The sequence below is a fragment of the Grampus griseus genome (genome assembly GCF_964374135.1).
Source record: "Grampus griseus genome assembly, chromosome: 3".
NCBI classification, from domain to species: domain Eukaryota; kingdom Metazoa; phylum Chordata; class Mammalia; order Artiodactyla; family Delphinidae; genus Grampus; species Grampus griseus.
The window spans coordinates 75,519,928-75,547,765 of NC_139019.1; the positions used below are offsets into that span (position 1 = coordinate 75,519,928).

The 27,838-nt window shown below is 35.6% G+C and overlaps 1 protein-coding gene across 1 annotated transcript in view; it reads right to left on the reverse strand.

Annotated features, from left to right (window-relative positions):
• KIAA0825 overlaps positions 1 to 25,773 on the reverse strand; it is a 369,265-nt gene extending 343,492 nt beyond the window's left edge. Inside the window, 2 exon segments of the mRNA XM_082651636.1 lie at positions 1,977 to 2,108; positions 25,706 to 25,773. Of these exon segments, the coding sequence (XP_082507762.1) occupies positions 1,977 to 2,107 (131 nt within the window). The 5' untranslated portion in view covers position 2,108; positions 25,706 to 25,773.
• Positions 25,774 to 27,838: the final 2,065 nt, after the last annotated feature.

A 27,838-nucleotide genomic window follows, 5' to 3' on the forward strand; every position in this document is an offset into this window, starting at 1 on the left:
CCCAGTAGGGGATTATAGATAGAGAGGGAAACCTAGGGAACTTTGGGAGATCACTGTTAAGTTAACAGTCACTCAAGAAAGCTATCGGAATGTCGTGGAAGAAGCAAGCTTGCTTAACTATAAAGTCATAAATAAAAGCACGAGATACACCCCAGGTCATTAAGTGAAAGAGAAAAAATGAGGCCTGCATTCTGCTGGTTGAGTTCAACAAGATAATGATCCTTAGGACCAAGGACAGGAATTTAAGGGAAAGGTGACATTCCAAAGTAGGAGACCCTCATTATATGGAAACCTGAGATGATTCAACATATTTTAGTATATGTTACCACCCTTCTGCTGATTTGAATAAGTGCCCTGACAGTCCTAGTTTGACCTCATGGGTCAAATACTCTCCTGACCGATAAGAAGGAGGAGGTAGTGATGTAAGCCTGATGAGGAAGAATGAGGAAGAAGGTGGTCTTTTCCCCCTGTCCCACTTTCCTTTGATTATAAAAATGTAGCCCGCTTAATCCTTGGGGCAGAGCCCCCTCACCTTTCCACTTGCATCTCTCACAAGCTTCCTATATTAATAAATCTACTTGTTGCCTCTTGCTGAATTCCTTCTGCGCTGAGAGACAAAGGACCTGAGCCTCAGTAAGTCCAGACACGAGTTGAGTGATTCTAATTAAAACACTGTGGGTTCAAGTCCCAATTTGGGTTTAGGCTGGGTTCAAGTCCCGGCCCGTGGGTTCAATCCCAATCTGAGTCACACGGTTTCAACATGAAATGAATTATTAGAATCTTTGACCAAAAGGATTGAAATAAGTGAACTGACTCTAGGGTCCAAATGCATATAAAGACAGAGTCCTTTCTATCAGAGAATATGTATTAATGGAAATCTGCTTAACTGTTCCTGCTTCCCCCAGTGTTTAGAAACACTAATTTTGGAGTAGGTGATAAAGACTAACCTTGCATAGGTGGACTCCCTAGTCTCTTAAGTAAGTGAGGAGACTTAAAATGACAAACATTACATAAAAATAATTTAATGTTCTGCTTTCAGCAATTCAAGAAATCCATGGCCTTATACTACGAATTTATTTTAATACCTTAATTCCAAAATTTTAATTTCTGTGCTTATCCATCAAATGAGAATATTTAATTCTAAACCTATTCGTGAAAATGCAGGCCATCAATACTGGCAAACTAAGAAATCATGAACAGTTTAGGGGAGCAGAATTTGCCACCCTAAAATATGTCTCTTTGGCATATTAAATTATTTTAAGCTGGTTGTTTTCTAAGAAACACACATATGGTAAACACTCTGAAAACCAAGCACGAGCTACCCTTTTGTTAGAAACATTCACATTTATAAGGAAAATCTCCATTTGTAAGGGTGTCTCCCTCACTGTACCAGGCAGAGGAGGATCTCTAGAAACTCTTATCAGTGGAGAAGGTACTGACTTAAATCTGCATAACAACCTTATCCTTGTTTACTGTGCTTTTCCTGGTAACTTCCCAAGACACTCTACCCACCCTCAACATCCTCTTTTGCCTTTAGCTGAGAATGGTTAAGGTGAGGATTTTGCCCATTTTGGCCAGCTACTCAGTTTTTCTGTTTCTCTCCCATGTATACATGTAATTACACTTTTGTTTGATTTTCTTCTGTTAATCTGTCTCATGTCAATTTAATTCTTAGACTACTCAAAAGAACCTAGAAGGGTAGAGGAAAACTTCCTCCTCCCAACAAGAGTAATTCAACAAACTTTATCTATTTGAAGGCAATGCCTATATTTTTTAGCCTTATTTAAAGTAGTAATCAGATAAGGAAAATCATGTTATATTCTAGAGGGAGGGTCTAATTAATTCTTTTTCAGGAAAGTTAATGATAATTAAAACCTAAAATTTTCTTAAGAGCAGGAAACACTAAAATTAGACAAGATAAAAGTTTGTGTAAATGAAACATGAAACCAACTTATTTTAAAATTAGCAATATTTACCTTATGGCATTTTGTTCTATCTTTTCATCAATGTCATTGAAGATCTGCTTAAACTCCAAGTCTCCAGGAAATGAATTTAACAAACAATGTAGGTCAAAAGAATTATGGGAATATTCATCTCTCCAATCCATCCTGAGGAATAAGAATAAAAAATGTCAGTTTCCCCAAAATGAAAGGAAAAAAATCCACCTCAAGTTGTGATATTAACTCCAAAATAATAATGCCCATTTAGAGGCAAAATACAGCAGTAGAAGAAGTAGGGTATTATTAATCTAGGTAGATTGTTTTATTATTTAAATTTCATGAGGTGTGACCTAATTTTCACACTTCTCTGTGGTTTAGAAGCTGAAAAAAAGTCAGAGTACCTAAGCATCCTGCTGCTTCTCACTGTAACCAAGAGCTGCAAAGGAAATCCCGAAGCCTCAGGGACCTGTGTGAACAAGGGTGGTTGCTTCAAGAATTCAGCAACTTCCCTCCACTCTTGTCAACATATTGACCTAGTCATTGGAAACTCAGATTTTTTTAGTCTCATCCCCTAGTCCTGTTTTATATGTGAAGAAGGTAAAATTTCCCTTGCGTTCTTCTACCACCCTTGTCAACCTAAGTACTGACATTGGACTAAAACTTAAATACAATACTCCTTCTAGAGATAAGCATTTTCCCACTACCAAAACTTCAATCATTCATTCCATGTGTATTCACTGAATGCTTGATATATAACAGGCACTGCTGAAGAAGCTGGGGATACAGCTGCAACAAGTCAAAGTCCCTGCCTTCATGGTGTTTTTGATCTAGTGGGGGAGGTAGATTTTAAAAACACATAACCAGATATATTTTATAAAAGATTACATGATGAGAAGTGCTATGAGAACAAATACATCAGGGCAATGAGATAGACTAAAAATGATAGTGTTGGGGCAGAGTGTAAACTTTTTTTATTTAGAGGTACGTTATTTTTTGACATAAAATATTAATCTGATGACTGATGGTATAAATGAATGAGAAATTTAAACATTAAATTATAACACATATACATAGACTAAATATTAACAAGAAAAAGGCTTGGAAAAATGTGGTTTTAGTTTGGATACACCCAAAATATTTGAAATATTATCTAAAAAGTTTTGCAGAAGCTACAACACTAATAGACACACTCATCCTTAATTATTTAATTATTAATAAATGTAGGTAATTTATTATCATATAATAAAACAGCTAAAGAGTTCTCATAGTTTCTATCTGGCACTTCAAAGAAGTTGTTTTGGAATACAGCTTTTATTCTTCCTAAGAGATATTACTTTAAGAGGAAAACATTCCACTAAAACATTTTAATATAGAAGTCCATGGTATCACCAGACTTGTCATTTGAAACTCAATTAGTTCCAACATACCATTTTTAAATATCAAAATCCTCATACAGGGGCTTCCCTGGTGGCACAGTGGTTGAGAATCTGCCTGCCAATGCAGGGGACACGGGTTCGAGCCCTGATCTGGGAAGATCCCACATGCCGTGGAGCAACTAGGCCCGTGAGCCACAACTACTGAGCCTGCGCGTCTGGAGCTTGTGCTCCACAACAAGAGAGGCCGTGACAGTGAGAGGCCCGCGCACCACGATGAAGAGTGGCCCCTGCTTGCCGCAACTAGAGAAAGCCCTCGCACAGAAACGAAGACCCAACACAGCCAAAAATAAATAAATAAATAAATAAATAAATAAATAATCCTCATACATTTGGAGTCTCCTTTTAAAAATATTCTGCAATAAAAGGTTTAATTTTTCATTTGAAAACAAATATTTACCTATAATATACCATAATTAACATTAACTTGAAATCAGGCAAAAAAATAAAATTGCCGAAACTATAAGCTAAGTGGTAGAAAATGCTATGTCCATCAGAAGTTATACTTCTTTAGGACACCAAAACCTCAGTATTTCCATATACCAATGAGTTTGATATCTTCCTATCTTTCCAGTAGCTCACCTACTTACAGCTATTATCAGAACAGTCATTTCTGAACCCAATGGCCAATATTACTAATAATAAATTCAGTTTATGTATTTGCATATTTTTGAATCTTTTTGGGTAGTTCAACTTTTCAGGTGATGAGATATTCAAAAACTGTTGCAAGAAAATAAAATTTCAGTTTTATAATGGAAAGATTTGAATGGCTGAGGGTTCCCATAGAGAACTCAAACTTAGTAAATATTTTGTTTATAGCCAGCTTCTCTGTAATAAAACAAATTATATTATCAATATTCTGTTCAGAGTTGCCCCAATTTGTCGATATTGTAACGCCTCATTACTTCAGACTCCACATATTCAAACTAAAGAAAATATGTGTAGAAGTCAGCTTAAATATAATAGCAAACTAGTAATATGATTTGTTGTATATCTACTATGTATAAGGTAATTTATATACATCACCTTCCTTAATCTTCATAATAACTCTACAAAACAGTTATTATCCTCATGTATAGGGGAGGGAACTTGGGCCCAAAGAAATGAACTAACATGTCCATGTTACATAGCTACCCAGTGTTAGGGGGTAGGGTATGAACCCAGACCTGTTTGGTTTTAAGACTTGAGGTTGCTGGACTCTTGATAAATGAATCAGTTACTGCATATAAAACATTGTAGAATATAGAAATGATATTAAACAAAATGTTAAAATGGTTATCTTTGGACAGACTGGATAGACTATGGTTGATTTTTATTTTCTTCTTCATATTTAGCACTTTCCAATGTTTTGCAATAAGTACTTATTTTATATATAATTAGGATAAGTAGTTAACAAAGAAATTAGCTTTGCTCTCAGGACTTGTGTATGATTTCTCATTCTATTGGGTTGGCCAAAAAGTTCGTTCGGGTTTTTGGTAAGCTGCTATGGAAAACCCCAAACAAACTTTTTGGCTAACCCAATACACTTTCTATATGTCTTCATTTGAAACATCTTCCAACCTTAAAACTTCTCTCTTGCCAATTTGTATTTACAATTTCTTTCAAAGTCTGATTCAAACCTTACATAATTCCTAAATATCTCTCCACTGACCATTTCGCCAAACTTTTTGTATTGTTTTGTGGTATTTGTGCTTACAAATGCTGTTAAAAGGAAATCTGTTGTTTTGTATCATTTCAATATTGAATGTGTGTGTTATGTCCTTCATTGAAATCAGCTCTGGGGTAAAACAATAATGGACAGAAACAGGTCAAACATTCAGATAGGGTTGGTGACCATGATTTTGAAGGATTCCCAATCTACATGGTTGCATGATTTTCTCTATTTAACCTCAGTAGAGAAGTTAATTAGTACATACAAAGACTGTCATTATAAAGAAATGCCATTTGATAACGATGATGGGGTACCAGAATGATGATGGTTCAGAGTTTTCATATGACTGGCATAGATCTGTGATGCTTCCATACGTATGATAAGATTTCAAGGTGGTGAAAGACAAGAGAAACAAGAGTCACCTTTACAGTGGTAGTAAAGTTTAAGATGCTGTGTGATAGGATAATAGAAAACTTGATGGGCAAACTATAATAAGATGAGAAAATTAACCTGAGTGAATAGGGATGCACAGGACCAACATGAGAAATAAAGGAGGGAGAGTACAGACTGTAGTAAGTGACGCTAAAGTTTGGATTTAGAAGTTGTCCCATTAGGATGGCAGTGATCCCTGCAGGACTGTGGTGAGAAAGAAGCACGCCCTGAATGAGTATGAGCACAGACACCAAACTTCCCATTTCCTTACATGTATTTTGTGGGCCCACAGTGTGTCTGACACTGTGCTGGGCATCATGAAGGAGCAGAGAGACTGAATGATTGAACAGTCTCTCCTCTCAAGGAACAGTAATAAGCACAGGACCATAAGAAAGGGAGCGAGTAGAAAGATCACTGCTATATTCTAAGTGAAACATAACTATGACCTCAACAACAGAAAAGTAAATTATTGAGGGACCAATGTAATCTGGGAAATACTTCAGTGGTATTTCAAAAAGATAGAATTACCTTTAAAAAATCTAAGGGGAAAAGGAAGAGGCTATGAAGCTATGGATCAAGATATAGCTTTACATTCTGTTTATGTCCCTATAAATCGTCATCAGGGACACAATAATAATTTGACATAATGAATGAAGTCTCTTATCCTAATCCACGATCAATCAAAGATGGGAACTATAACTTTTTAAAGTACAATAACTTTGTTTTTGAAATTTCCATTCCCCAACTCTGTTTTTAAATGTTCATTCTCCTGTAATGTTTCTGATCACTTTTTGTGTAAGATTAAAAAAAGTGTTTAATATTTCAAACAAGTATTAGCAGCCAATCTAATATTAACTATTGCCTTTTAAAGACAAGTTATGTTTGAAGAATTATATCTAAGCCAAACATCTGTAGATCAAATTTCAGCCACAGGCAAATTATAACAGTTGAGTTATAAATTCCTAAGAACAATGACTATAATAAAATATGAAAATATTATAAGCACTGCCAGAAAACATTACAGTAAAGCAATAAAACTAATCATACCTTACGTGATCAAAAGAAAGCAGACAAAAGTAATTTTCGACTCTCACTTGTCCCTTAACATATTTTAAAATGATACCTTTCTATCCTAAGGTCTCTTCTTCTTTATCTAAACACATACAATGGTTAGAGTTCTTATCTTATCTTTTTTCAGTTTCTTCAATAATAATAGTCCCAAGTGCCATTCTTCTTAAGACCAACATGATTAAAAAGGATTGAAAGATAGAAAAACCAACCCTTGGGAGGAAATCCACACAGAAATTTAGTTAGTAAAGGAAACATTTGGATCAAGTGATTTCTCCAGTGAGGAGGGTCTAATGCCTTTCATATCTATGGCTGGACTGCGGAATTAATGTGTCCACCAGCTCTAGCTCACCTGAAGTCCTACCATCCAATATCACTGTTTAACCTAAAATAAACAGTTAATTAGCACAGTAAGTGGGGTATTCTGATTAATTAAAGATAATTATACATTCCACATATAACTGAACAAGTTTCAAAATGTTGCTCTATAATAAAATACATTTAACTCTAAACATCATTGAACCAAGAATCAAAAGATCTGAGTCCTGATCCTGGTCTGCCAATGCCTCTGTGACTTTGGGTGAGTCACTCAATCTGTCAAGAGGGATGGAGCTTATGTTCCTCATTTATAAAATGAGGTGAATGGATTTATTAGGCTCTGAGGTTTCTTCTAGCTATAAATTTGTTGTTATTCTATAAAAATGGTAGGAGAAGGACATATTTCTGAACCCCCCAAATTAACTTTTCCATGGACTATTTGTCAATACCATCATTGTTCCTGTACCCTGGACTCTCAGAGCTATTTTTAATTCTTCCCTTTTCCCTTCTCCAGGACTGCCACATGGAAAGCTAAAGTAGAATCTGTAGCTTAGCAAGAAATATTATGTGAAAAGAGGAAACGTGAGGCAGGAAGACATTCTCTTATGGTAATAGGTAGATGCCCTGTACTGATGCTCCATTCTCCAACCTGCACCTCCCTAAAATATTCTAAAAAGCAATCAGCCCATGTTTCTGGGTTCCTTTGAATTGAAACAGTCTTTACTCAACAAAAGATGTCTGAGATGAACTGAGTTTGGGCACTATGCCTCCACAAGGAAGGTGACATTACAGCCATCATGTATCCTTGAGCTATTATTCTTGGTATCTTTTATATTATTTGTATTATTCTTTGTATTTCTTGTTTGGTTTGAGTTGCTGATTTGATAAAAAAAAAAAGCAAACTGAAATTTGGACCAGGTCGTCGTTCTTAAACCTGAACCAGCCTTTTCTTCTGGCCTGGTTCATTTTAACTTTTCCATCCATATTTAGTCACAAAGTAGTCTTCTTATATCATTCACAAAGTCCTGCCAACTTTATATAATTCAAAATTTAACTTTTACTAAATCTTGACAATTTTATGTAGTTATAAAGTTGTACAAGAGAATTATTATTTTACCTCTCATATATGTTGGCTTGTTTACTGCCATATATATTTAACAGCTTTCCCTAGAACCATTATAAATTTCATTCATTATGAAGCCTATATAATTTCCAAAAAAAGATTTTTTTAAGGCTAGATCTTCCCCTGTGATATCTCAGAGTTGCCAAAAATTTATTTTCATCAATTACTGAGAGTTGAAATTTTAATGTTCTAGCCTCCCCTAAGACTGAGAAACAACTCAAATGGATCTCCATTTATTGACAGTCATTTCAAATACCTAATACATTAAAGTCTTATATTAGGAAATAATGAACTTGTTTTATTCAATTTATACTGCTATGCTTTCTACTAATTATTGTGGAAGTTCTGATTATTATAATTATATGAGCTATAATATTGATATACACCCAGTAAGTACTCATATTAACATACTACAGCTATTAAAATCCTCTTTGATAAAATATAGAACACTTCACTGTAACTCCTCTATTAGTAATTTAGATATGTGTATGTATGAAGTAGAAACTGACAGGATCAGTTGGAATACACTATTGCAGCTTGACAAGCAAACAGAATTAATTGTCATATGCTTTACTCACCAAATTGACATTGCTTTCTTTATTTTTCAGTGTACCTTTCTTTCCAGAAAATATTTTCATTTTAATAACTCTTTATAATCTTCAATATGCAATCTTCGTCATCTCTTGCTTTAATACAACAGTGAAACCAAGATAATTAAAAATGAATTTAATTTCAGCATTCTTTTATAACTTGGTGCTTGTATATTTCACATGATTTAAAAGTCATAAAACACAGATGTAAAGAACAAATGTATGGACACCAAGGGGGGAAAGCTGGGGGGTGGGGGATGGTGGTGGGATGAATTGGGAGATTGGGATTGACATATATACACTAATATGTATAAAATAGATAACTAATAAGAACCTGCTGTATAAAAAAATAAATAAATAAAATTCAAAAAAATCAGTTTAAGACTAAAAAAATAAATTTAAAAAAGTCATAAAATTATTATATATTTTGAGATTAGAACTAAATAATGTTGCAAATCATGGGGCTGTGATTTACTAATGAATTTTCAGGTACAGTAAAACCTTAGTAATTTGGAAAACTACATCTGCATTAGAAAGTTTAAGTTATGGAGCACTTTTTAAAAGGCAGTTGTATTATGTAGCAAGTGGGAATAATAAATAGCTTATGAGATGTCAATTATATTTTTAAGGAACTCTTTTAATAATTAGGCAAGAATGCTTTGAACTTAGTATGTACTTTGTATCGAAATGGGTGCTTCTAAAGGAGTTACAGTTCTTAAAGTATGTTCCAAGAGTTGAAGAATTTCTCCTAAAATGTTAATATTATTGATTAGCTAGTCAAGTTAATGTGATACTATTCTCCTAAATTTTAGTAATATTATTTATTAACATCAATTTGATGAATAAATCTATCCATTGAAATACCCTTTTATGACTTTCAGGGCTTTGCTCCATCAGTTATCATCAACTAGTCCTACAACATCAATATCCCTTTCAGTTGACTATAAACATGTTCAAGTTTCTTGCTTTTTAGAAACCAACAAAACCCTCCCTAGGATCCTCTTCTTTTCATAGCCTGGCATCTCAAAATAGCAGTCCATATTTCTTAATCTCATGTTCTCATCTTTCACTTCTCAACCCAGAACAATCTGGTTTCAGCCTCCATCCTTTTACTGAAACTGACAAAATACTTTTCACTTCCCATCATACTCAATCTCTGCACTATTTGGTACTGACAGCTACTCATTCCTTGAAGTTGTCTTCTCTCTTGTCAATTTTCCTAAGTATTATACTTTCCTGGTTCTCTTCTAGTTTCTCACATCATTTATTCAGAGGCTCCTGGTAGGAGGCCCCACTTTGGGTAGCTGGCCAGCTCACATTTCTTTTTTTATCTGATATACAGTATCAGATGTACAATGGTGGTGCATTTTCTATGCTAAAGGACCCAGCTTTCCTGGTCATAACTAATTGATTCAAAGTTAGAAATCTGAGCCAAGCTGAACCATCAGATGCATACTAAATAAATTTTGAAATCTGGAATGAAGGCAGGGACAGGGAATCACTGGTAGTAAACCAATCACGATACTTCCAGCCTCCCAAGAAAAGATGCATGGATTTTTTTGGCTGAGACCCCTGTAATTGCCCAGTTCCTGTCCTCCTCTGACTGACTGATTGCTCATACAGCTTCCTTTTGGTTCTGTGAGATACATATAATAAATCCTTTCCCTGCTCAACCACCCAACAGCCACTTTGTTTGTTTGTTTAAATTGACCAGAGTAGTTTTTATTAAACTAATAAACGTCTTGATTGGCTCCTCTCTCATCTCTGCCATTGAACACTGATATTCACCACAGAGTTCTTTCTAAACCTGCTTCTCATTTTAAATACTTTCCTTGAGCATTTTTCATTCAAAGCAACTGCTTCCTTTTACATAATTTTACTGTAGTAGATTTGTTTTACTTAAAAATTTTTGTTTTATTTTTATTCATTGGATTTTCTCCTCAGACCTCAAAAATCTTTTCCTATTAGTTTCATTTTTCAGGCTTCCCAAATCTCCTTATTTCCCTTGCCTGAGTTGGGAAGCAGACTATGGAAATTTCTCTTTTGCTTCTCTTCCTATCCATCTCATGCTGGAGTTACTGGTTCTCTTCCTATTCTGCACGCTTTTCACAACCTCTTTCATCTATTATCTTGATGCTGAAAATTCAAGATCTATGTGTCTAATTCTCTAAAACCCCACACATACATCCAAGCACTTACTAGACAATTCCACGTTGCTGATCCAAAGGTCCCTTCAACTCAATATGTTCAACATTTAATTCAAAATCTTTTTCTTGGACTTCCCTGGTGGCGCAGTGGTTAAGAATCCGCCTGCCAATGCAGGGCACACAGGTTCGAGCCCGCGGAGCAACTAAGCCCGTGCGCCACAGCTATTGAAGCCCCCGCGCCTAGAGCCCGTGCTCCGCAACAAGAGAAGCCACCGCAATCAGAAGCCGGTGCACCGCAACGAAGAGTAGCCCCTGCTCGCCGCAACTAGAGAAAGCCCGCTTACAGCAACAAAGACCCAACGCCGCCAAAAATAAAAATAAATAAATAAATAACCTTAAGAAAAAAAAAAATCTTTTTCTTAAAATAACTTTTCTTCCTATGTCATAGGGTCACCACCTACCTAATCTCCCTCTTCCATGCCTAGTATTTTAAATCAGGAGTCAGCAAACTATGGTGCAGTCTGTGCTTTCTATGGCCTACAAGCTAAGGATAGTTTTTACATTTCTAACATGTTGTAAAAATTGAAAAACAAACAAAAAAGAATATACTACAGTGGCCATATGCTGCCCACAAATCCTAAAATATTTACTATCTGGCCTTTAATAGAAAAAGTTTGCTGACCCCTGTTTTAAATGGTCATCAAATTCTTTGACCCTTTCTCTTCCTAATATCTTAAATGGTCACCACTGCTCTCAAATTTGACTTATCCTTCTTTCTGCACCAGCGCCCCAAATCTGGAACACTATCTGTCTCCAAGATACATAAATACATATGTGTGGTATAATAAATACATACTTGGTTTTTGCCACTCCTACCCCCTTCCTTACTTCGTCCGATGTGTCTCTTCCATTTGGCTGTTCCTGAGTCGTATCCTTTTTAATAAAACTGTAATCAGAAGTATGGCACTTTCCTGAGTCCTGTGAGTCATTCAAATGAATTACTGAACCTGTGGGAGCTGCTGAATTTGTAGTCAGCCAGGCAGAAGCGGGTATCCCTGGAGACCTCACTTGCTCACGTCTGAAGTGGGGGCAGTCTTGCAGGACTAAGCCTTTCACTTGCAATGACTGTGCTAACTCCAGGTAGTTAGTGTTAGAACCGTTGAACCGAATTGTAGGAAACCTGGGTGATATCCACCTTGCACACTGGCATTAGACTTCTCATGTTACAAACCAATTCAGATCATTTCACTGCCCTGCCTAAATACCACTGAAGGTTTTCCACAATGCATAGAATAACTCCAGGTTCTTCACCTAGTTTTATATATATGTATTCGTCATATTTATTTATATTTTTCTACTATAACTGTCCTTGGTTGGCATCTTGAAATAGCCTTTTGCTATAACTCCTTCTACTAAGAATGCTTTCAGTAGAAGGTCATGTTTATGGAAGGCATTTACTTCATTAAAGTAGATAATACTATTTATAGAAAACATATAACTATAATATACTATAATAACTGAGAAAAGGTAAGAAAATATATTTATGGTGAAAAATTAGATTTTACATTTATTTATGCTATCAAATAACATTTAAATGTGATACCTTAAAACTCTTTCTAGTTTCCATCTACCAAAAAAGGAAATCAGATAAAAGGGATATTTAAGGATCCTTCTAGTTTAAAAATTCTATTATTTTAATCATGTGATCTATTTCTTTAATATTTAATTTCCTGTTATCCTGCCTTTGCAGTATACTTTTTAATTCTATAGTTCAATAGAGGGATAATTTGTTGTTGGTTATAAATAAATTCATATGAAATGACCTGAAAACCTATTTAAAAAGTAATCAGTGAAAGTAAATATTGGATTTCTTCATGTTAAATCTGAAAATCCATCACTATTCTTGCTTTTTACTTTATTTGCTGCTTAACATATCTCAACAGTGAATCTATCATATCAACATAGTCATCATGATCCAAGCTGCAAATAATAGAGAGTGTCAGTGTCAATTTTGCTTTCTCACACTTGCTTCCCTTCACTTCATCTGATTTTAATAATCCCTGTCAAACCACAAACAGTCCAAATTACCGTCATGACACAGAAGCTTTCAAGGAGCAGACAGAATCTCAACTTTCATTTAGCAACTACAAAAGAAAGCTGTCCAGCTGGACAAATATTATTTCCACACTTGACAATCTCTACAGTTGAGCGTGCATTTTAATTTTAACTAAACCTGCCACGAGTTTGATATGAGCTTCTTGTTTTGTGTAGATTTACTCATAGGATTATCAGACCAATGACTGTAATTGTGATGAAAGAACCCAGTATTTTTCTACTAAAAGATGAATCATATACCAAAGCTGAGGGACCAAAATTAACATATAAGAGGCAACGTGGAGGCATGGACTATAGAAAGAAAACTACTTAAATTAGGTGCTTTAATTACTAAATAAAGTCTAAAGATACAGAAAACATTCTTTGAAAGAACTAATAAGTAAAAATAAAATGTATAAACATTAAAATTTTATGCATAGATACCATTGAGAAACAATCCTAAGAATGAAAAATAAAGAGATTTTTTTAATTGTTTTGGATTGACTCAACTTCAAAGTCAAATTTCTAGAATAGTTCTATGTGTGAAATTATAATAAAACTGACATTCTTGACAAGATATTAGAAAGTCCACTCTATACTAATCAACATGCCCTTGTACACACAATGTGAAACTTTGAAAAAAGTCAAAGTAAAAATGAATAATGATAATAAGTTTGTAGAGAAGTAGTAGAATAAATGTTACCTGCAAAACTATACATAAACTATTATATCTTTGAAGCTTAATTTATTAAACTTAAATCTAAAAGTTTCAAATGGTATGATATTTCTGGGAACATTTCCTAAGCTAGGCCTGAATTCTTCCTATAGTTATAGAACCTCAAAATTGCCAAATGTCAGTCTTCTGTCCAAACTGCTTGCTACACTCCACACTGGTCACAGGCACTTCCTTCCCCAAAGGAAGTGCTATTAGGGCACTGTTTCTCCCTAAATCTGTCCTGGACACCACAGCTCAGTTTCCTTTACCAGTCCCTTTTTCTGTCTCTTTCCTGTGGTCCTCTGAGTGAACAATTTCATCAGTATCCATGTCTTCTGCTACAACTTGTGTTTGGAGCTCCTGTTCTAACTGTCCAACTCCACACTGGATAACTCCCGTGGATATCCCACAGGCACCTAAACTCAACATGCCCCAAACAATTTTATTATCTTCCCTCTAAAAGGTCTTCATTTTCTTTAGGTCCCTCTGATAGTTAACAGCACCACTATCAACCTAGGCACTCATGTCAGAAATGTGGGAGCCATCCACCATGTTCTAATGTTCTCTCACCAGTCCCATAGCCAGATGGTTAGTTTGCCTTCATATTTGTCATATACAACCCTGTTCTCATATTGCTTCTGTGTAAATCCAAAATCCAAACTGCTGGATTAGTACAGCAGTTTGCTAAAGTGTTTCCCTGTTTTTAGCATTATCTCCTAATTCATTCTCTATCCTACCACCAGAATGATCTTTGTAAAGGTGAGAGAGGAATCAGTGTTTATAGCAAGATTTTAACTCTAAATGACTGATAGAAAAGACATACTCTTAAGCGAAAGAGAAAAATCACAGGAAAGAGTTACATTTTTAATTTGTAGGGGGAAAGGGAGTGTTCATTTTGGAAATAATGAATTTGAAGTATAAGGATTACAATAAAGCAATCATTTGGAAAAGGGGAAATGGGATTTGGGAAGGAGGGGATGAAGCACATATACATCAAAGGATTATAGAATTTATTCATTCAAACTAGGACCTTTTTTCTTGGAGTAAAAAGGGTACTGAAAATAATTTAAATTATGTAATTTTTTGAGATGGATACTTACAAATCAAGTAAGTAGCTTTATAATATTTGTGGACCTATGTAATACTTATATTCAAAATAACATTCTTTCAAAAAATTCCTATATCTATGCCCATTGAAGTAAAAAAATCTTTATATTGTTTTAACATTAAAAATATAAAAACAGATGATTCTTGGTACATTTCATATACTTTAATCAATTTCTTAGTTGTGTCTGCCTCTCAGTTATTTTTCTGAAGAATGTATTTTTAAAAATATGATTGTATTATTTTTATAATTTTCCAAGATACAATTTATGGTTAGTAAATTTTAAGTTGTTGACACCTTCAAGTGACTCTTCTGTATACTCTTTCTCAGGTGCAAATCTACCTGGTAAATTTATTAAGTTCAGAGCAAATTCACTAGTGGAAAATATCACCAATTTTGATTTTTAATAATGAAATACATAAATACTCTAGCCAAAATATTTTTACAGTTTCTATTTTTTTGCCTGTATGCAAAGTGCCTTTTTGGACTAATAACATAAGACAAATTTATCAAATAAATATATATGCTTATTTTCAATGTTTTGCTAAATTTATTTATTTATTTATTTTAAAAACGTCTTTATTGGAGTATAATTGCTTTACAATGGTGTGTTAGTTTCTGCTGTGTAACAAAGTGAATCAGCTATATGCACACATATATTCCCATATCCCCTTCCTCTTGCGTCTCCCTCCCACCTTCCTTAACCCACCCCTCTAGGTGGTCACAAAGCACCGAGCTGATCTCCCCGTGCTATGAGGCTGCTTCCCACTAGCTATTTATTTTACATTTGGTAGTGTATACGTCAATATTACTCTTTCACTTCATCCCAGCTTACCCTTCCTCCTCCCCGTGTCCTCAAGTCCATTCTCTACGTCTCTGTCTTTATTTCTGTTATGCCCCTAGGTTCTTCAGAAACATTTTTTTTAGATTCCATATATATGTGTTAGCATACGGTATTTGTTTTTCTCTTTCTGACTTACTTCACTCTGTATGACAGACTCTAGGTCCATCCACCTCACTACAAATAACTCAATTTTGTTTCTTTTTATGGCTGAGTAATATTCCATTTTATATATGTGCCACATCTTCTTTATCCATTCATCTGTTGATAGACATTTAGGTTGGTTCCATGTCCTCGCTATTGTAAATAGAGCTGCGATGAATACTGTGGTACATGACTCTTTTTGAATTATGGTTTTCTCAGGGTATATGCCCAGTAGGATTGCTGGGTCATATGGTAGTTCTATTTTTATGTTTTGCTAAATTTAGGTACTGCAAACTTGTAGGCTTTTCCAGGTTAACTTCATTCTGAACCATAATATAAATTTATTCAATTAAAAATATGAACTCCATCAAAATATTTTCCCCATAAGCGTAGGTATTTCGAAACACAATTATGGAATTTCACAATTAAATTTTATACATCATTCGAGTTCTTATAAATTAATTTGTTCAGTTTCCCATTTGATTTCACGGAGAAACATTTCAAGGTCCTCCTATTTGAAAGTTTTGTGTTCAATAATTGCAATTCCCTAAAAGCTTCACATAAACTGAATTTTTTGCCTTCTACTTGTTAAATGCTTTGACTAAAAATTTCCAGTAGATTTTGCAGAAACTGCACCAAAATTTAGAGAACACTTTTATGAAAGTATTTAATACCATGGTAGGATATTTTCATTGATTTACAAACTTACTCTTCAAAGTCTCAAAAATTTCTAAAATCCTACATCTGTGTCTTTATTCCTGTCCTGCCCTTAGGTTCATCAGAACCATTTTTTTTTTAGATTCCATATATATGTGTTAGAGAGAAAGTGTATACTGCCATGCTTAAGTTAGTTTTATTTTATCAGATCAATCTAACCATAAACATTTCCGGGCTGGGGACTTCCCTAGTGGTCCAGTGGCTAAGACTCCACACTCCCAATGCAGGGGGCCCAGGTTTGATCCCTAGTCAGGGAACTAGATCCCACAGGTCACAACTAAAGATCCTGCATGCCACAAGGAAGATCAAAGATCCCACGTGCCACAACTAAGATGGGGCACAGCCAAGTAAATAAAATAAATAAATAAATATTTTTAAAAAATTTCCAGGCTGGTTATTTCATGTATGTATAAACATATTTGTACTCTTTTAGAACTATATCTTCTATTTAGATTGGTAGATTTTATAGATTTCTTAGAGGCAATTATGAATTGCACAAATATGTGCATCACAACATATTCTAAGTATAGTTCTCTCTATAGGTTCTAAATTTATTCAAAAAAATTTATGATGTTATGTTCTACCTCAACTTTTTTTTTTTTTGTCTGCACAGGATCTTAGTTCCCCGACCAGGGATGGAAGCAGTGGAAGCACAGAGTCTTAACCACTGGACCATCAGGGAAGTCCCAACATATCTTTAATATCACCAAGACCAAACAATTTTATCATGTATGTTGCAGTCTGTAATTCAATTTACAATAAATAGTATTCACAATAATGTCAAGTGTTTCACCTTTTACAGAACGAACTTCTAAATGCTTTACTTTGATGCCATGTATTAGACAAGAAACTTGAACCATTACTGGAATTGATTTTTTTTACTAGAAATATCCAATGATACTGAGGTAAAAGTGGCATCATTTAAGTGTTAGTAAAGTTCTTTTAATAGAGCCAATACATTAACAGCTATTGTTTCACCTTTCATACATGCACAAGAAAACCTGAAGCTGAAGATGAGAGAAATTAATTTAGTACGGTCACTTGATCTAAATGAAAAGTCATGTTTCATAAAGTGGTACACAAATGTACCTTCTGCAGCTAAGTATTAAAATGTTGTATTTTCGGGCATGGTCTTAAGACTATGGAATAGATGTTGATGCTTCTATGTCTTCTTTTTTTTCTTTAGTATTTTTATTTATTTATTTATTTGTTTGTTTGTTTGGCTGCACCAGGTCTTAGTTTTGGCACGCGGGATCTTCCTTGCAGCATGCGGGGTCTTTAGCCGCAGCATGTGGGATCTAGTTCCCTGACCAGGGATTGAACCCGGGCCCCCTGCATTGGGAACACAGAATCTTAACCGCTGGACCACCAGGGAAGTCCCTCTATGTCTTCTTGTTTTCATGTCTTCTGTGATATCATTATAGCCCCCATAGTGTGAGTTACACATTAATTCTTTTCGGCAAGTGTAATGAAATTTAGTACTAACTATTAAATGTACACTGTTATTTTCTTTTGTTTTTTCTAAATCACTGTCACCAAAATGGTTATTACAAAATAAAAATGTGTTACCCAACAGTAAAATAAATAGCTGTAGATTTATATCATATGATATGTAATAAAATCCTTGCAGTAATAGAGAGCTCAGATTGTATTCACTCTGGCAAAACTGAATAAAGGATGGGAAATGTGCAATCCACAGGCCAAAGTAACCACAGGGCTCAGTACAACTGGCTGCGCATCAAGTGGCCAGCAGAGCCGGCAGCATAGAATAGTTCTGCCACCACCATCCCCTAAGATCTGAAGAAGCTAGCTGTATCTAACTGCTCGTGCCAGAGTGCATTTACTTTATCAGCAAGCACCCTTCCTGCTCTCCTTGAAAAAGATGTGTTAGCTTATATTACTTCTGGAAAGGAACTGGAAAAGATAAATGGGATTTGGCCAATTTAACCATATGTTAAAGTGAGAATTCTGTTCACTATACTGGTGTCTCACATATGAGAACATGCCAGGATGTAGACAAACAAGGTGTAGGTCTACCTAAACCTCTCCTAGTTTATTTATATGTAACTATTAAATAATACTTCATTCAAAAATGAAAAATCTGAGGCAAACACTAAACCAATGAAATACTGAGATAAAAGGCCTAAAATGGGACTATCCTGGGCAAACTGGATATATAATGTGACGTCAGTACATGGGGTATTTTAAACATCAATATAACATATATAAAATGAAAGCACACGTATAAAAAATGACAATCTAGCTCTGTATGGCATGAGATAGAAAGATTTCCAGAATGCTATAGTATTTTATTTTAAAAAGTAAGTTGTAGAATTATATATGCATCATGATACAGTATAATACTTCTGAAAAAAAGCCAATCATCCCCCAAATCAGGAAGGGTACTCAACAATCAATAGTGCTAAGCTGTGGGTGGTAGAACTAAAAAGGAACAGGGAAAAGGAAAGATTTGCTCTTTATAATCTATTTTTGTTTGAACTTATTATAATGAGCATTACTTTTGACACAGGAGAGACAAAAACAAAAATAAAATATTACAAGGCATTAGCTAATTTAGTATCAACTGAGTGGTACAAGTAACAAATGATCTAGAAGTCCTGCAGAAGGACATTCCCTTTGGGCAGAGGAAAATAGAGAAGTCAAGCCGCCAAGAAAAAGGAAGATAAAGGTGGGAGCCCAGTGATCTTGCAAAGTCCACAGCCTCACAGGCCCCACAGTTGATGACACAGTCTCTCACGGTGTATAGATTGACGTGCTCTCCAATTCTGAGAATGATCCAACAACTAGTGAAGGGAGGACATGAGGAGCCTCAGCCAGACAGTAAGTGGAGAAGTAAATAATGAGTTGGTCTCCTGTTCATTTCCCTCTTCTTCTACAGTGTGGGCTCTTACTAACTTCTTATTGCCAATGTGTAATGAGGTCCTCAACTTGAGGTTTCTTTGTATGTAGTGGGACCCTACTCCTAAACCTCAGCCACAGCTGCCTGCTCCACAATGATGAACCACAACCAACAAGGGGTCCTGGTAATTAAAATGGTGAGAACATCCCTGGAACATATATAGGACTGCTTTGGGGAACTAGAACAGAAAATTCACAAATGAAAATAGTGAAAGGTAAAATAGGAATGCTATGGCCAGATGGGTATCCTAAGGCCTTTTCTCCTCCAGAAGGAAAATATTTGTACTTTTATCCTATACAAAACAGGGAGTCATAAAAAGTTTTTCACTAAGGCAGTACATGACTACCACTTTATAAATATTTATCAAACAGGGTGTTAAGATGATTTTGGTGTGGGGTGAGAGAACAGTTGTAGGATGATCAGTTAGGAGGATAGTGAATTAATCCAGATGAAGGTGATGATGAATAGGAAGAGGACGGGAACACGAGAAAAGGAAAGATAGATTTTGAAATGACTTTCCAATGTACGACTAGATAGTTTGGGGTCGCTGAGTGAGGCAGGCAATTATAGCTGAGAGAACACCAGCCAGGTGTTACATATCCTAGGCATCAAAAGCTTGGACTTGAGACCCAAGTCATCAGAGAAACCAAACAAGACGATGTGAAAATTATAGTCATGATAAGAGGCAGAAAACTTGTGGATATGTCATTAGAAAGTAGCAAAGGGTAAAATCCAGGGTGTGCCTCTTCCTTGGCAATAACAGTGAGTAATGATGACAGGAATAGCTAAGAAAAAGAGGTGGGCATTGTACAGAGCAGGGCATCTTGCTGTCAAAGGCTCTTACAGTCTTGAAGAAGGCAGCTATAGATACCATGCAGTGCATGCTCATAGTAGCCTTCAAGAAGCTAGCTGAGGAGCGGTGACTACTATGGGTGCCCATAAGGTTTCCTGCTGGGTAGGGCCACAGGATAGGCCAGGGTAGTAAGATGAGGCTATAGGGAAATTTATGTAGTAAGGGCTAAATTATTACAAAGGAATTCTGAAATTTTAATCTGGATGACAGAAAAGTAGTTTATGGATAGATTTTTAAAACTTAGGAGGAAAATGTTAGCAAGAAGGCACAGCAAATTCAGTTTTAGACATGACATTTTTTTTTTTTTTGCGGTACGCAGCCCTCTCACTGCTGTGGCCTCTCCCGTTGAGGAGCACAGGCTCCGAACGCGCAGGCTCAGCGGCCATGGCTCACGGGCCCAGTCGCTCCGCGGCATGTGGGATCCTCCCGGACCGGGGCACGAACCCATGTCCCCTGCATCGGCAGGCGGACTCTCAACCACTGCGCCACCAGGGAAGCCCCTAGACATGACAATTTTTAATGGATTATACAAATGGTAATGTCCAGAATAGAGATGGGTTAGATATATGAGGGAAATGCATAAGAAAACATAGTGTTCGTAATGTCACACGGAAGTTCAGGAGACCAAGACTCAGTATGTTTCAAACTTTTTGAACTATGACCTACAAGGTTATAAAAGTGCATTGCAGGGGGCTTCCCTGGCGGGGCAGTGGTTGAGAGTCCACCTGCCGATGCAGGGGACATGGGTTCATGCCCTGGTCCGGGAGGATCCCACATGCCGCGGAGCAGCTGGACCCGTGAGCCACGGCCGCTGAGCCTGCGCGTCCGGAGCCTGTGCTCCGCAACGGGAGAGGCCACAACAGTGAGAGGCCCGCATAACGCAAAAAAAAAAAAAAAAAAAAAAGCATTGCAATCCAATGTGTAGGTGTACACACATATCTTAAAGAAAAGCTCCATGAAACATTGCTTATCGTTAGTACTTCCTTTGATATTTTCTATTCTATTCCTCCTTCTCCTTCTCCTCCTTCTTCTTCTTCTTTTTTTAAATGTTGCCCAAACCCTCTAAATTGATTTTAGCACCTTCCTTTTGGCTTAGAGATTTTTAGATTAAAGAGACCTTTGTGATTATTTTGTAGAACCACCTGAAAAGATATGACTGATAAATCCGGAAGATATATTCTTTGAGAAAGAGTAAAAAAGAGAAAAGCAGAAAATTAAAGATCACTTGGGAACCACTAACGGGGGTAAGGGAAAGGCCAAAGAAGATAGAGAGAGTAGGTCATAGGATAGAAAGAAACTAGTACCAAAGAGGACAATGTTGCAAAAAGGAATTGGTGGTCAACAAAAGCTTTTTTCAGTTCATGTCTTTGCCTCTACTGCAGTATTTCTCAAAGTGTAGTTGAAGACACTAATTTAAGCAGAATTACCTTGGCCACTTGTTAAAAATTCGAATACCTGGGTGGGCCTCATCCCAGGCCTAGTGAACTGAACTTTTTGGGTGTGTGTCCTGGAATTGACAATTAAAAGTTTCCCAGGATATTTTTTCCACCAAGGATCTTTATCTCAGTGCCTTTCACAAATCAGCTTTCAAAATGGTATTTTATATAGGAACATGCAATCTCACTTCAGACATTAGATGTATTCTTAAATAGTTGCTAAGTAAGTACTTGCACACTAAACCATTATTCCCCCTGAAGACTTCCGTGATTAACTTCAGAATTATGCCCACCCAGAAGGAAACAAACAAGATTCCAAAGCATGCAGCCTTCAAATAAACATTCTTCATCCTGATTTTTCTGTACTACTTATGCCAGTCGCTGGCCAAATGGGCTTACAATCCTCATTATCTTTATTCAGTTTAAAAGCATATACTATATTTTAGAATTCACTGTACTGTTACATATTTCATTTTGAGTTTGAATTGAGTGCATTGGACTTAACTAGTTAAGTATCCCAATCAAGTGGCATTTAGCAGAACTCACAGGCGGGAAGTGCCACAAGGAGAAAGTTTTCAGAAAAATACAAAAACTAAAGTTTATGATTTGGACTCTAACATCAAAGATATCCCTTTATGTGGTAAGCCCTGCTAACAAAAATATTTGTCAAGTTATTACCAATTGATAACCAAAAAGTATGAGATGTGACTCTAAGATAAGAATCATAATTAACAACAACAACTACTACTACAGTAGATAACATTTTTTCACTTATCTCACATCAGGCTCTGTTTTAAAACCTTTCCATGGATTAACTCATTTCATCTTCACAACGATCGTGTGAAGTAAGTACCGTTTTAGACCTTATTTCCCAGATGATGCAGTTGAGATGCAAAGAGCTGTGTAACCCTCCTAGGGTCCCACAGCTAGAAATGGGAGCTGAGATTCAAACATAGGCATCTGGTCCAGAGTCTGTACTCAAAGGCAGTGTGCTGCAATGTGATTGCAAGAAAGTCTCAGATGTTGAAGTAGTTAGCTGCCCAGTAGAGAGAAAGACTTGCTGTTTATGGTCTGGGATTTTTTCTTTTTCTGTTCTTTATACAAGTGATTTCAAGATAACTTGGGTCTATAGTGGATCCCTGTTCACATTATACATGATAATATGATACTGGGGTGGAGCCTAAGAGTCTGCATTTCTAACAAGTTCCCAGGTAATGGTGATACTGCTGGCTTGGGGCCACATTTTGAGTAGCGGGGGCTTAGAGTATGAGATCTGGAGTAACAGTGCTAGTGTTGGAGTCCTAGCTCTATTACTTACTGGTTTTATAACCTTCTTGTGTGCCTCTACCATATCTGTAAAATAGTGAGATTAAAGTGTTGTTATGAGGATTACATGAGATAATCCATGGATACTACTTAGAACATAGAACATATTCTATGATACTACTTAGAACATATTCGCTGGAACATAGAAAGCACGCAATAAATATTATCTCTTAATCTTATAGAAATCTATTAAAAGCATATATTGTATCCCATTAGAAAGCCATTTAGAGAATTAACTGACATAGCAGAAACACTAAATAAAATTCTATCATTTTTTTCCAGCCAGTCACTAGAACATCACTGTACACTGAAGGACATTTAATATATAAGTTAGACCCACTATCCAACTTTATTAATTACATAAATCTGAAACTACTCTAAATGAATTTGTATAAAGCTGGCTTTGGTCTATACTATTTAAAGAGATTATTTTGTTTCTATGCCAGAAAACTTTTTTATATTGCAGGTGTATACTGAGTTCCAACTCATTTATTTGAATAGCTTTCTCTGAATTTAGAAACAGGCATTTTTGTTTTAAAAATTCAGTTTTACCAAATAGAAATCAGAACTAGTATTAGATGAACAATAATAATGATCTAAAACATTTGTTCAAAAAAGGGCATTAGCATAGTTTAGATGAATTTGGATGAGTTGGTCAAAACCTTCACAGACAACTGTATACATTTTCAAACCACTGTACAATGCAGCATAATTACCTCTTGCTATTGAGGACTGGGGCTTAGAAAGAATATTACTTGTCAGAATTGTGATGATTTAACAGTGATGTGATATGGGAGAGTTCAGTGGGAAAGAAAAGTAAAGTCAGAACCAGAAATGAAAACTGTTAGAAATTTCTCAAATTCAACACTGCTTGAAAATTAAAGAGATAGAAGGCAGTGAATGGAGTACAACTAGGAAAGAAAGATTAATGCCCCCCCCAGTCATTGATAAAAACCAAGAATGATAAAACCTGCAGGTTCAATCAAGGAGGAGATGAGAACTATGAAGTGTTTTAGGTTGGCCAGTATCTTTATGAGTCAGCAAGAAAAGATCAGTAAATAATTTGCCTCTCTTTTCACCGTTTATTTCTCAAACACAGGTGATGAAAAAGACAGTTGTGGGACAGATTCTGATATGTTTATTTTTCTAAATTAAAACTATATTCAACATATGACCTGCGCTGTGAGAGCATGAAAGATGAGAATCAAGGAAAAGGGTGGAATTTGGGTAGGGAGATTATTATTTCCCTCCTCTCTCCCTTTCTCTCTTTCCTTGCAGAATGGGGTAAGGAAGGCTCCAGGCTCCTCCTTTAATGTCCAGTGTGGTACTAGAATTTTTTTTAATATTCAGCACAACATATCAGATTTTACTCTACATTTTGCTTTGTATAACAAGTGTTACTTTAAAAAATAAGATTTTACTCCCAAAAAGATCTGATTAAAAGTGCTTCTATAAAGGACTGGCATATGGAAAAATTTAAGGCAGGGTTACCTATACTTAATTATACTGAATAAGGATTCTTCTATTGAAATAATTACCAGGTTTAACTTGTACTTTTATTGAAAAAAAAATTGTTGGAATTGTGATTCTTAACATCTAGAGATGATAACCAACAAGATTGGATGGTTTGGATTAGAGGAACAAGGAAACAATTATACCAACATCATGTCTTGTTATTTGGGTTTACAATGGTCTCAATCAAATTCCTGAAAAACAGAAATTTACCAAAATGCATGAGCTAACTTTTTCCACTTATAAGGCAGGTATTAGCTGTCTCTCAATACCAGAGAAGCAAGGAATTCCACTTCAGTGTGACCTATTTATGCCTCTTAGATTCATCATATGCATTTTTTAATGACCTCAAACCAAAGGAAATGTGGAAACCTATTTGAAAAGCTGACATTAAGGTTGTGACACCAATCAAAACAACAAGAGAATCTAAAGTTAAACTGACACACAATCCCCAAATCAGTCTGTTACACTCCTAATTTAAAAAACAGTTACTATGTGAAATAGTGAAGGCATGTCAGCCTCTGCTTTGAAACTCCTGAATTTTGTCATTTGGTGTTTGTGTCACAACCTTAATATTATTTAAATATACTTTTTAATATCTATTATTTAAAAAATACCTTTGAATTGAAGATACTCTAGCTTTGAAGAAGCCAACCTCAAAGCACTGCATGCCACTTTTATTAGAAGTGGTGCATAAAACATTTCCTGTTGACAAATCTAATTCATTAAAAGGTGAGATGGATGCATTTTAAAATAACTGGCTGGCATCATTATCTGCAACACCTTTTATAAATTATTCCTCTTTTCCCTTTTGACTGAACTTGTCACAGTTCCCTTTCAGCGTCTGAGTGTTATGCCTCATAGTCAATGCTTTCAACATGTTTAGACAAGTCATAAGTTAAACAAGCAGTGGTATTTTATTTTCTAGAAATGAGAAAGGGTAGCTGAAATACAGATTATTTCAGTCAATTCATTGATTTTTAACTAAAGACAAGTAAAGTCAGTTAGTGGTGGTTTCATCTTACACAAAGGATTTAAAAATAAAGCTATACTGTTTGAGTAGAAGGGAGAATTTGAAAGAAAGGAACATAAAGAGAGATGCTGGCAGCCCTGCTGCACTATTGTGCAGAAGACTTAGTTTAAAATTGAATTGTGCTTCCCCTGACATCGGAGATCAGGCACATCATAAGGCTGACAGCTGGCTGGCACACTACCTTCCTAAAGGAAAATGCTAACTGCATTTCTCTTAGAGGCCAAAGGAATAGAATTATAGAAGCTTTCAAGCAAACTGGGGAGGCAGAGTACAAATCATTTAAAATATGACAAAAAACATTTCTTACCTAATTTTGTTTCAGAAGACTATAAGAATGAGCTTGTCTTCTAATCCTAAGTAGGTGGTAAATTATTTCCTTATGAGTTGTCAGTAGAAGAGCTGCCCTTTCTCTAGTATCTTCAGCAGTTTTTTTTCCACAAAATATACAAAGCACACCTATAAAATAATTAGATACAGCTTTATCACTGCCACATGGAGGGGGCATAGTCACAACATTAGTCATCTACATTGGCAGTGACAGTACTATCATTGTTATAATATACAGACTTGATCCAAGAGATGCTAGAAACACATAAAGACATCCTGAAGTTGGGATACCTAAGAAAACCTTATCAGCAAGATGATTCATAGATTACAGGCAAATGGATGACGGATGCACCTAGGAAAACGATATTCAAAACATCCCTTTTATTTTCATTGATTTTTCAAATGTTCCTAAAGAAACGTAGATCACAGAGAGTAAGGGATGGTTGCACCATATGAAATAAGCAATACCTTTCAATACAATTATGTTTTTCTTGTTTAATTACCAGTTGCCCCAGAACTGTTTACTAAAACCATCTTTGGGGTTTCCCTGGTGGTCTAGTGGTTAAGACTCCATGCTTTCAATGCAGGGGGCTCGAGTTCAATCCCTGGTTGGGGAACTAAGATCCTACATGCCGCGTGGCATGGACAAAATATTTTTTTTTAAATTTTGTTTTAATTAAAAAAAATATTTCCCCACTCTTCCAGGTTATCTTATTAAAGTAAATTCTGATTCAGTTGATCTGGGGTTGGGATCTGAGATTCTGTGTTTCTAACAACCTCCCAAGTCAAGTCACCAAAGAGGTGGGTCTGTGGTCTAAACATTCAGTAGTAAGATTCCACCAATCTATTTGACCTTCCCTGCACCAAAATACACTGTTGTTATTCTTAGTTTTTGGCCCTTTGTCTTTCTATATAATTTTAAAATCTTTTGTCAAGTATTCTCTCCTCCCTAACAAAATGGACAGTTAGGAATTTGATTGATCAAATTGGGCATCTGTAAAATCTTGAGTTTCCCAAGCCATGTGTATTGTATATCATTCCATTTATTAAGGTCTTATTGTCACAAAATAATGCTTTACTATTTTCCCCATGGGAGTTTTGCACATGTCTTGTTATGTCAGATGTACTCCCAGGAACTTCATATTTTGAATGTTAGTATAAATAATATCTCTTTGCAAGGGCTTTATCTTGTTTTGTTTATATATGTATGTATTTGTATAATTTTTGTATATTGATGTATTTATCCAGGATATTTTCTAAACTCTTATTATTTTTTCTGTGGTTTTACATCATACATACATAATGAGTTTTACTTCTTCATTCTAAAATCTATACTTATTTCTTTATCTTGCCTTACTAAAAGAAAAAGAAAAGAAGTAAAATGATAAGTATATTACTTAATAGAAAAATCTATTTTATAATCTGTGATCTGCCAAAATGATCTCTTCATTAGGCTTAGGTCAACTAGAAAACTAATATGAAGAAGGTTCCAGATGCTTCTCTTGATATTTATTGATTGTTCTCATACTTCTTGACTTTCTCTGGTGTCTGATATACAAGTGCTTAAATGTTACTAACATCCATTGTCCCAAGCTGACTTCCAGTTGATACTTCATCAGAAACAGACAAAAACCCTCATGGACAACTTGGCCAGTCTAGGAACTAAATTTGAGCAAAACAGTAAACAGAGGAATTGTAATAAGAGACATGGTTCAGTTCGGTCTAAGAACTAAGTGGAGATGCCCACACTAGGGAGCCATTACAGAGATACAACATATTACCTACACTACATAGCTGAAATCACAAGATTTCATGGAAAACCCAAAAATAATTGAAATTGCTTTCTTGATAACATTGTCAGCCTGTAGGGTGAATTGTGCTTCTTGATAGCTTTCAGCCAATTAGTTCGACCACAGGAAAACATTAAGACTTATTGTTCCACAAACTGTCAATGTTGTTAATATTGGTTACCTGAGGAAAGGTAAATGTGCTTGATGGTGGGATGGAGAATGGGGTAAAGAAAGAGAAAGATGCAGTAACTAAAATAATAATAACGACTGCAGTAATAATAATAAAAATACAACAAACTATTCTTTAAAAATGGGTTCAAAAT